Here is a 12,272-nt window from a genome sequence, read left to right as displayed (position 1 = left end):
TCGTTGATTTTGACTTGCATCCTCCTCTTTGAGAGGTATGATTTGACCAGGTGTATCATGTTTAGTGGAAGGTTAGCGATGATAACTTTGTAGAGGAGGCCTTTGTGCCAGATCTCATCGAAGGCCTTTGAGATGTCTAGGAAGACGGCTCCAGTGTGCTGATTCCAATTAAATCCTGTGGTGTTGTATTCTACCAGTCTATGGATCTGTTGGGTGGTGCTGTGATGTTGACGGAAGCCAAATTGTTCTAATGGAATGATATTTAGTTGGTTGACATGATTTTTGAGTCTGATGAGGATGATTTTTCCCTGCTATCTTCCCTAAGTTGGAGAGCAGGCTGATGGGACGGTAATTTCAGGTAGGGTGGGTCTTTGCCTGGTTTGTGAATTGGGATGATGTCAGCTATTTTCCATGACTGAGGGAAGTGTTCATTTTCTCCTTAAAGTCCTTATAAAGACTGGCTTAAAGGGGCGAAGCAAGAATGCTTTTTAATCTTCCCCGTTATCTGTAGAGGACAGTGTAGGGATAAGGTGTTATTGAGCTATTAAAGCTCTGATCATGGCAGGAGGGTAACAGCAATAGCCGAGCCTCAGTTAGAACATCATTGGCTACAGCATTGCCATCCATTACCCTCCAAGGGTATTAATCACAGCATCTCACGGTCGATTGACCTCCCTTCACCTGCCATTTTCTTAAGTTCTTAAGTTCTTAAAAGAACTGGGCTATGGACTGAGTCCTTGACTCTTTATCCCGTCATCTGAATGAAGTAAATCTGTGTGGATGGGGTGTTATCGAGCTAAAAAGCTCTAGTCATGGCTGGGTAACGGCAATAGCCGAGCCTCAGTTAAAACTTCATTGGCTACAGCATTGCCATTTGTTACCCTGGAAGTCCTAAAAAGGACTTTGATTCTCTTATTCACGTTTCTCAACCTGCCATTTTCTCCTTATCCTTATAAGGACTGGCTTAAAGGGGCGAAGCAAGAATGCTTTTCATATTCCCCGTTATCTGTAGAGGACACTGTAGGGATAAGGTGTTACTGAGCAATTAAAGCTCTGATCATGGCAGGAGGGTAACAACAATAGCCGAGCCTCAGTTAGATCTTCATTGGCTACAGCATTGCCATCCATTACCCTCCAAGGGTATTGGATGAAAATCAAGTCTCAATTAAGTAATTAAATGAATCGCATTTAAAAATTAAAATGGTGTTTTAGTGTTAATAATAAAAACTTAAGCTAAACTCCATTTATAAACAGTTTGATCGATGAGTTTCATAAAAGATTTTACATTAAAAATAAATAGCCTTAGTGTTAATTAGACTAATATGAGTTCTCTTATTTTTCCCAGTACTGCATAGCAGCTGTCGCAATGTCGTAAAGAGAAAAAAAAATTGCGAATGTATGTTATTTTTGGCTTTCTCTTGCGTGTATGCATAGCTAGTGACGAAATTTTAACAGTCTAAGCTCAGATTGCTTCATGGTTCTTTTTGTAACGAACCGTAGACTGGAAAACCAGCATTTCAGATCTGACGCAGTCATCGTGATTGAAATCCAGTTCAATGTCAAGAAACGATGCAAAGAAAAAATCGCGACGGCTTTCAATATGAGCATGCGCAGCGGCTTTGTTAAGAACTCAACACAGAGTTTTTGCCAGCGATTTTTACAATGGAAGTGCCAAACGTGTAACGCTTTAATAACAGAAAAAAAAAATCCTTCTAATCAAAGTTCACATCTTTTTTAACTAAATTCTCTGCCTCCATTTATTCCCGTCGAGAGAAACATTTAGAAAAATTAACAAAAATTTTGTAAACATTAGATATTTTTTTAATGTTTACAAAAAATGTTAAAACTGATGTTATATACACGTAAATATAATACTCGCGCACGTCCCTGTGTGTGTGTGTGTGTGTGTGTGTGTGTGTGTGTGTGTGTGTGTGTGTGTGTGTGTGTGTGTGTGTGTGTGTGTGTGTGTGTGTGTGTGTGTGTGTGTGTGTGTGTGTGTGTGTGTGTGTGTGTGTGTGTGTGTGTGTGTGTGTGTGTGTGTGTTTAAGGAGTCTTAACATGTGCATTGCCAGTCAAGCGATATCGCGTGATGCGAGTTCTTACCACGGCCGATCACGCGTTATCGCGTGGACGTCGCTAACTAAATAAAAAAAAATAAAAAAATTTGGCCACCACACGAAATTCCAATTTTCAGCTTGGCAACGAAAGTGTTAAAGTCCTAATGATCTTTTCTAACACCCATTCATTTGTACGCCCTTCAGTATATGATATCCTCAACAGCGTTCTGTAATACCACATCTCAAAAGCAGATATCCGTTTCTTATCTGACTTCTTTAGGTCCTAAGTTTCACATCCATAAGTCGCTGTTGGAAAAACAAATGCATCCAAAATCCTCAGCTTTGTTCCCATGGAGATAAATCCTTCCTTCCAGATTTTAGACAGAACTTCGATTGTTGTTTCAGCAATTCCTAATCTTCTTCTGATGTCTTCTTAACAGTAACTCATCCCATTACTAATGGATCCCAGGTGCGCGCTGACTTCCTCATTTCTTTTTCCATTAAAATACGTTTGTTTCTCAGGAGCTTCCTTGCTTGCATTTCCTTTGAGAACCATAATCTTTCTCTTGCTAGGATTGAGCTGAAGTACTCTGTTCGTGTAGATAACATTCATAATTTTATCATAAGCGAGAGAAATATCTGTTGAAACATATACGTAAATATATGGTGGATAGATATTTTGATAGCTATCGAATATAGAACTGGAATTTCGAATAGCCAAATATTCAGCAACACATATTTTTTCTGGTGTTCGTATTTGGTCATTTTCTTATTCAATAGTTTGTAGCATCGAAGTATAGAAAAAACCATCAAACCTATCTCTTTATTTTTAATTTCATTTATGTCTGACTCACACACAGTAAAGGTCATGCAAGTCCTATAGCATATGGCCGTAATGGCAGTATCTCTGCCTATTTCATAATATTTGCGGATTCTTCAACGTGAACTTATTAAAAAGTAGTTTTTTTTTCCTAAAAATGAAATATTAAAATAAACAAACGGATAATAATTGCAGTTAACTAACATTGGCCTTTTAGTTATTCTCCATCCAGAGCAATGCTGATCAAATCATAGAAAAAACACACGAGCTTCGTTCTACACATAAACAACCAGACAATTCACGCGCTTCTTTTGTCGACTACATTTATAAACAGGTTGTCATCTCAGCTGTGTGGCACCACAGTCTTGCGACATGAATAACTCACGAAAGAGCTTACTCAACGTTGTGAGTCATGCACCACCTCTCCGGTGTTAACACAGCAGGAAACTTTAATTCAAACCAAATAATTAAATGTAAGCCTTATATTTTTAGTTTTTGACGACTCTAGTATGAAACGACAGTCGAATATCTTTAAACTATCATTTCATCCGCATTATCTTTACTTTATCTTTTGTTGTAGACTGTAGTTTAACTTCGCATAGTGATTGTAAGAAAGATCCAATATCGAAACAACTCGTTTAGAAATAAAGACTGAAATGTATGAAAAAAAAACTAAATTTAATAAACCATTATTATTATTACTGATTTAAGTAACAACGGAAATACCTAGTTTTCATTGCGATGCCGAACAGAACAAACAGATTCCGGCAACAGCATCTATTATGAACCGGTAAAATTCATCATTACTACAAATATCTTAATAGCCTCTATACTACGGGAGTGTCACGTAGTAGCAGTAATAATAATAATAATATACGCAAATGATTAGTTGGCATTTGCATATAGATGGGTGACAGCGGAGTTATGTGTGAAGATGGAGAATTAAAAATGACTCCTTGGAGGTGTCACGTAATAATAATAATAACAACAACAATAAAAAATATCAAGGCTATTATAAATAACTATTTAACAATAAATAAATGTATCATTTAATAGATAATAAACATTACTTAAATAACAGAAACATAATATATACCAAATATTTCATTTTATTATTATTGAGTGACACCTCCAATGACTCATCGCGGGAGGACACTCTTCTCCTCTACACACATCTCTGCATGTTCTCTACTACTTAATTCTCCACCTACACAGCGATACTACTACCATCAACGCCACCTACAGCTCATCATCACCACTACCAACAACAAAAACAGTATGTTTTGCCTGTAAATTGCTTGTGTTCTCAAGGCCGATTTGCGGGATGAAAAACCCGAGTTTTCGGAGGAAAAAACCCGGCTACCTTCGCATGAGCTTGTCTCACTCACCTTCAATTAAAACTATTTTATACTACTACTCTTGTTTCTTTCTTTCAGAGAGATTAATGACCATAAACGAATTATTTGAATTATTTTGAAAACAATACATCGATTACAGTCATCCGAGCGCTCTGGTTTCAACATTGAAACTTAGTAATTATAGGAATGATCAGCATAAAGTTTTAATCGAACTTTAATAGTTGTTATTGTGAAAAGGAAATTAAATACCATCAGGATGTACTAACAGACAAATAAACAAAAAAATTCTAAAAACAAAATCCATTATCCTAACTTAAACGATCATTAAAATATACTTAAATATTATTTTCTATAAAAACTCTTATTGCATTCAAGTTTCTCAATACATATAAAAAGGAGACCTGCTTGAGAAAGAGTTGGGAAATAAGATGTTAGTAACACAACGCTGAATGCATTGAATCGGCTGCTCTTATGTTGCAACGACACAAAATGCAATTTTCATTGGGTTTAGTGCTTTACGTAGTTATTAAAATATAATAAAAAAATAATTTATGTGAATTAACAATTGCATCGTTTGGTTGGAGAATGCACTTACATCTTTTTCAAAAAAAAAGAAAGAATATGATTGCACAAAATGCGATTTTAAACGAGGGAATTTTATAGCGTTTTTGTTATTATTATCATTTTTATTATTATTAGATTTCTAAAAAAATAAGGCTTCCCAGGGTTATTTTTATCAAATATTACCCAAGCTCAAATTCGATCATTATTTTCGATAGATGTCGCTGAGGTGGTGTGGATTAAGCCACTTTACAAAATATAAAAATGTCAGTATAAATTAATCGGGAAATAAACTTAATAATTTAATTGATTAATTAATTCATTTAATAAGTTTAAGTTTCTGTTTCGTTTCTTTAATGAAAGAATTTAAAAATGTAAATATATTCGGAGTTTATTTTTCGTACACCATTTTTTTATTTTATTTTATTAAACTTGCTTATTAACTATGTTTGTTTCGCATCCCCATTCCCTCCCCGTGTGGTAGCCGGGATACGAATAGCTCCACTGCAGCCCATGCATGTCGTACGAGGCGACTAAAATGGGTACCCAGAGAGGGTAATGGATGGCAATGCTGTAGCCAATGAAAGTTCTAACTGAGGCTCGGCTATTGCTGTTACCCTCCTACCATGATCAGAGCTCATAGCTCAATAACACCCTATCCTTACATTGTCCTCTACAGACAGATAACGGGGAATATGAAAAGCATTCTTGCTTTTCATATTCCCCTTTTCATATTCATATCGGCTGGAAATGTTAAACGAGTTACAAGTACACAAGAACGAGTACACAAGAACAATTCTCTCCTCCGCACTTCTTTATATCTTGGGACAAGCCATCCAGAACTCTCTTAGATCACATCGACCCAGTACCTATTATCCACAATAAAGAGGAAATAGACATAGCCGTAAACAACCTTACCAGCCAAATCAAAAAAGCAATAGCATCAGTTACCCAAACCAAAGTCTTTCACCTTAGCGGTCGGATCCCTGAGGAAATCATGGACCTAATCAGATTAAGTCAGAAAGAGGTATCATAATACAAGAGACCCACAAGATAAAACAACTCTGAATAATTTAAATATACAACTCCGTGAAGCTCTACAAATACATCTAATCCAAGATTGGGAAACCAAACTGACTAATCTAAACCCAGAGAACAACTCCATCTAGAAATTCTTGAGAACCTTCCGCACTAAATGCTAACCTGCACTCCCAATACAGACTAAGAAAGGAATTGCTCACTCACACATATAAAGAAAAAGCCGAAACTCTAATTGACAGAATGGAAAGTCAGTGCAACCTCTCTTATGAATATCCAAACATCAATCTTATCTACAAAATTCACCGCGGAGTCAGGCAGGTCATTAGACAACAAAAGGATAACTCAGAACCTATTGCATCCACTTCTCCAGCAGAAGTTACCAATATCATAACCCATCTGAACAACAACAACAAGGCTCCAGGTCCAGATGGAATCACAAACAGAATAATAAAACTACTCCCCAGAAAAGCCATTGCGCAACTAGTCAACGTAATCAATGCCATCCTCAGATTCAAGCATTTTCCCATAACTGGGAAGACGGCAACATCACGCCAATCAAAAAGATTGAAAAGAACTCAACTCCCCGAAAGCTATAGACCTATCAGTCTTCTATCCAGACTTGGAAAGGTAGCGGAAAAAGTCATCCTTACAATGCTTCAGATAGCAACAGATAAACTAGGTATTATCCCTAATGAGCAGTTTGGATTCAGAATAAACCATAGCACTGAACAATAAATACACCGACTGGTCGAATATGTCACAAAAGGTTTCATCTGCAATCTCCACACAGCTGCGGTCTTTATAGATACTGCGAAGGCTTTTGATAAGGTGTGGCATCAGGGTCTTCTCTACAAACTCACGAAATTCAATATACCAATTAATCTAATAAAAATAATTGACACATACCTCAAAGATAGATACATGCAGATCAAAATAAATGAAACTGTATCAACCAGACGCAAGGTCCTAGCAGGTGTGCCGCAGGGCTCACTTCTTCCCCCCCCCCCCATCCTGCTACTTTCTATCTACATAACTGATATCCCTCAAAACCCAAGTTCAACAATTACTGCATTACATACAGATGATACGGCTTTATTAGCAAGATCTCTCAGCCCCAAACTGGCTATCAAAAGATTCCAAAGCAGTATTCATAAACTGGAGAAGTGGCTGATGGATTGCAGGATCCAAGCAGACCTCCAGAAGAGTTCAGCCGTACTGTTCTCCAAAAAGAAGGTCCAGACCAAGGAATACATATACCTACAAGGATTCAAGATTCCATGCAGATTAATGTCAAATATCTCGGCATGATGCTTGAAAAAAACCCTAATCCACCAGTCATATAAAACACATAAGCTCTAAGACATCCAATGTAATCGCTCAGTTCTACTCCATGATCAACAGAAGAAGCAAACTGGATACTCGGAACAAACTACTCATATACAGGATGGTAATTCGCCCAGTCATCACTTATACATCTCCTGCATGGAGCCATACCTCAGATAGAAACATTCAGAAACTGCAGAGGATACAGAATAAATTCCTGAGAATGATTCTGGACGCCCCATGGCGTCCAGAATCATTCTCTATGAATTCTCTATGAATCTTGGATCCATGAATCTTCTCTATGATTCATAGAGAAGTCAACGTTCCCTACATCAGATCCCTCCTTCATGATCTCATGATCTAGCAGAAAAGTTCTTCACCAAGACAAGCAATGCTCCAAACCCGCTGATCAAGCAAGCTTAAGACTACAGCGAAGCAGAATTCTACAAATACAAAAGACTCAAGTCAATTCTATGCTCAGCTGAACACAGCTAATCTCACCACCCTTCCAGGGCGAGTTTAAAGCTCAATACCTCTCCCCTCAAAGAACTTCCCTCTCAGACAAAGGGGAATATGAAAAATGTATATCTTTGCCCATCAAACAAGTAACGTTCTGCATACGTAATACTTGACATTTTTTGTGTTATGTCACTAATTTATCTCCGTTAGTTTGTGTGCTTAGAATTGGAATTCGTGCATGAATCGATAAATACAAAATGTCGGTTGAAAGTTTCAAGTTTGTCGGGCCATCCTTCAACTGCTACAACTCAACAATTGGTTGAGTGATTTCAATTTAGCGAATATTAAAACATATGAAGAATTTCTTATAGTACTTCTCAGGACAGAGCAAATGGAAATTTCACTGCGACCACGATCTCACACTTAGCACACGCTTCGACAGAAGTTTTGGTCACACAAAGTATCTTAATAGTGTGCGACCTCCCTTCTTACTCACCACACATCGCCAGACTCCAATTATCGAATTGGAAAATTACATCTAAAAGGCGTTTATGCTCAAAACTTGTAAAATGTTTTTTTAATGTGACTTAGCGATAAAAATGCTTTTAGAGGTTCTTTGTGTTTCATTTATGGAGTACACATTTCCTTCTTGTTAAATTATATAACTATTTGTATATAAAAAAAAGCAATTCCATAGGTCATACATAAAAATAAATATATAAATCTTATATATATATCACGAAATTCTAAAAAGAGACTGTCAGTTTCTCATTATGTTCATCAGAAATCATAAAATTTCTTCCGAGTGGCATCCTGCTTATTTTCATGGTTTCAATATAATTTTCGGTACATTGTAAAGAGACGTTTTGATATATTTAATTAAAAATACCTCACTACGCTTTCTGGTTTTGGCTATAGTGTGGTGGCATTCGCGAAATACTTGAATAAGCTCGAAGATTTTAGCACACAAGGCTACACTGAGATTGATGTACCCATACGTCTCAGTGATATAAATTAGTCCTAAATATTACCAGTCCTAAATAAAATTTACTCATGGATAACCAAAGATTTCTAGAACAACAATCTTAAATGCAGCCTAAAATTTCGACTGCTTATGTAAATTCTGAAAAATACGAAAATACAAATATTTAGAAAAAATTAAATAAAGAACAACTTGAACCCAGGATTTATAAATTATTGCTAATCCACCATGGACCGGTGATAAACAGCTTATTGTCTTCAAGAGTTTTTATATAATCCGATTTATTGCTGGCTTTCTTTTGTAGGCCCGCCAACTTAAAATCCTTCATGATCAAAAACGGATACATGAATCAAACTTCCACTACTGGAAAAGACTCGTTCCCTGGAGTTCTTTTTGATCAAACCATAACTCTTGAAGATCTGAAATGGTTAAGACACAGAACTGTTCTCCCAATCGTCGCAAAAGGGGTCGTCACAGGTGAGTTATTAGTGCAATTTCTTCACGGTTTTATATTACTATTATTAGAACTTAAAATCGGGTAGCAAATACTTTGGAGTCAATGCTATTCTGCCATTGAATGAACGAACACATCATAAGAGTTAGGAATGTCCTGATAATGTGATATCGGCCATTCCTAATGATACCATAAAGTTTAATCTTTGTTCTCTTGATTTACTTGAAGCATAAATGCCATGACGTTCCAGAGTTGATTGGATTTTTCATAATATTAATCTGTTCTGCAGATAATTAACAGCCCATCGATGAGATGGGCTGTTAATTTTCTTCAAGTTTGAATCCAGAAGCAAAAAATATCCATCTTTGGAATCTAACAAACAGGCATACCGATTCTGCCAGATTTGCCTACCTAAGGCAATTCTAAAGTTGTCACCACTCGAAAATGTAAAGAGGAGAATTCGAATATTCTAGAATATGTGTGTCTCTCTCTTACGCATTTTAAGAAAAAGGATAAAAGACAAATTAAGTGATATTTTAGAAAGTAAGTCGAGTAAAAATACCGAATACGTATACTAGTTTAACTGAGGTGCTAATTATAAACCTGATTTCAAATGTCGTCTTCTTCCTAACATGTATTTTAGGCCAGGTGGCCCCTTTTTTTGTCTCCATCTCTTGCTTGGTCTTCCGATTCTTCTTTTTCCACTTATTTTGTATCTGTATAATATTTTTTGGTAGTCTGCTGTTGTCCATTCGATTTAAATGTTCTATCCATTTTTGTTTATACTGTCTTATGTAGTAATTAATTCGTTTTTCCAGATGTTTCTCTGAGAAATTTCAATTTGAAATTCGTTTTTCATCTTTCCTTTTTATGGTCCATGTTTTACTTCCGTATAGTAGAGTTGGTCTTGACAAGACATTATATAGTCTGATTCTAGTGTGCTTTTGTACTAGGGATGGCTTAAAGATATTATTTATTATGACATTTACTTTGACAAAGTTTGATATTTTAGTGTTGTCTATGTCGTTGTCGTATGATAAATCACATCCCAAATATTTGAAAGTATTTACTTATTCTAATATTTTATTATATTTTACTTCTTATTGGATTTTCTCCTTTGAATGCCATTATTTTTGTTTTTTCTTTAGATATTGTCATATTATAATGTTTTGAGATATCTTTTAATGCTTTTGATGATCTTTGTAAATCATCTTCTGATGTAGTTAATACTATGTGATCATCTACAAATAGTAGTGTATCTATCTTCATGTGCAAAATGAAGATTCATATAATTTCTCCAGACCTCCGATGTAATATAACTTCAACTCACCTTCAATATTCCATTTTTTTTATTCGGGTAGGACCTTGAAGAACATATGAAGCCATGCATTTGTTTAATAAGAAGTGTTTGATATATTAAGCTGTAAGCATACATTTTTTACTGCTAAGCATATTCTGACAGAAACATAAAGAATTCTTAAAAGAGCTGCACTTCAGGTTTATAATTTCCATTTGTAGTTTCCTATATTTAAAATTCGAAATAAGTTCTACTCTACGTTGACGTTAAGCCTAATAAATAAATACTAATAAATACCATGATTTTGTTTGCTTCAGTTAATATGGACTTTGCGAAGAAGCCTTTTAACTGAAAAGACTTCTTCGCAAAGACGATAATAGTCCATTTGTAATCTTTTCAGGAGCGGATGCTGTTCATGTGTTAAAGCATGGCGCTTCTGCCGTCATAGTGTCTAATCATGGGGGAAGACAACTGGATTCTCTTCCAGCAACGGTAGGTACTCGTTCTCTGATTCATGCTAAGTAGTGGAGCATATTTAGACGAATTAATAATCCATATCCAGTCAATCTAGAATAATTAATTAATATCTAAACCCAATGTGCTTGAAATGAATTTCGATAAGAGTTCCATTTTAAATTAATTCCATGAATATCTGTCTAATGGTTTTGCTTCGGATAATAAAAGAGATGCCGAAGATTTATTTTCTGACTTACATTTCATCCTCGTTTGAAAGCAAACGTCAAATGACTTCTTCATAAACAAAAGCCTCGACCAACGATATGATGTGTCAGCCGCAAGAAGTTCAGGATTTTCCTAATATTTAATAATAATAACAATGGCGAAAGTTCCTTTACGTCCAATCGTAAAATGACAGTTTGATGTCATCGATGCGAGCGAAAAATGATCTTCAATGGTGCAACTTCTCTGTGGACAAAATGGAGGGCTTTTCGAAATAATGTTGGTAGCTCATTTGGTCAAAACCACCCTCTCTTTATCACAAAGGGGTGGGTGAATTTTAATGCCGCAGAAGTGAGATATTTGTAATGTTTGCTCTGGATAAGTTGGTATGATTTCTAGGGTTTAAAACGCTCCTTGAAAAGCGTATCATATTACACACCTCGTGCATTCCATGAAGTCAATAGAACGAGAACGCCCGAACAGACATCAGAACCGTGGACCATTAGATTAAAAGCCTAAAGCTCTACCATATATAAGCTCTGTTATGATTAGATATTATAATCGTATACAGAACTTGCATGTCTATTATATTAAGTTATGGTGTCTTTCAGTTTTTCTTGTTAGTGATTTTTTTTTCGTTCGCATATGAGACATTAATGTTTATTTAAAGCACGCAGTTTCCATGATTCGCCTCTTGAGGGGCTGTTTTTACACTCCGCCATTTCTATAAACATTCTGAGAAATCTTCCATGAATGTCTGATAGGGTACTGATTATTCTGTGGGAGGTATTTCTGTAGGCTTGTTATCTATGGTAGGAATTAGCGTTTCTGTTTCAGCAGTCACCACTCTGTTTATAGTTGTTTTCAAGTCGATGTTGAGTAGGCCTAGGCCTCCAGCTATCTTAATATATTATATAATAATGTAATAATAATAATAATAATAATAATAATAATAATAATAATCGATCATGTAGACTGGTTAGATGTTTTAATCAAAACCCATGTAGATCGTCTTTGCCAGATGCACTCCAGTGTTTTTAATTTTCTAGCTTGAGAACTGACCATTTCGTTAGTGATAATGACATCATGCATCATGCATTACATCCACGAAGTGATGTTGACCGGTTGTACCTACCGAGAAGAATAGGTGGACGGGGTCTGCTGCAAGTGAGACAGAGTGTGGAAGAAGAAGAAATTGGTTTAAGAAATTATATCGACAATAGCTCTGAGCCAATGCTTCAA

The 12,272-nt window shown here is 35.9% G+C and overlaps 1 protein-coding gene across 2 annotated transcripts in view; it reads left to right on the top strand.

Moving 5' to 3' along the window:
• The window catches only part of LOC150097155 (2-Hydroxyacid oxidase 1-like), a 65,182-nt gene that overhangs the window by 31,828 nt on the left and 21,082 nt on the right, over positions 1–12,272 (top strand). For both annotated transcript variants that reach the window (XM_090407219.1, XM_090407220.1), the window contains 2 exons: positions 8,906–9,078; positions 10,753–10,844. In XM_090407219.1, coding sequence (XP_090263345.1) covers positions 8,906–9,078; positions 10,753–10,844 — 265 coding nt within the window. The remainder of the gene's footprint in view (positions 1–8,905; positions 9,079–10,752; positions 10,845–12,272) is intronic.

The sequence above is a fragment of the Typopeltis vanoorti genome, chromosome 17 (assembly GCF_054136105.1).
Source record: "Typopeltis vanoorti isolate ZY-2024b chromosome 17, IOZ_Tvanoo_1.0, whole genome shotgun sequence".
NCBI lineage: Eukaryota > Metazoa > Arthropoda > Arachnida > Uropygi > Thelyphonidae > Typopeltis > Typopeltis vanoorti.
This window is presented reverse-complemented; position numbering and strand designations above follow the sequence as displayed.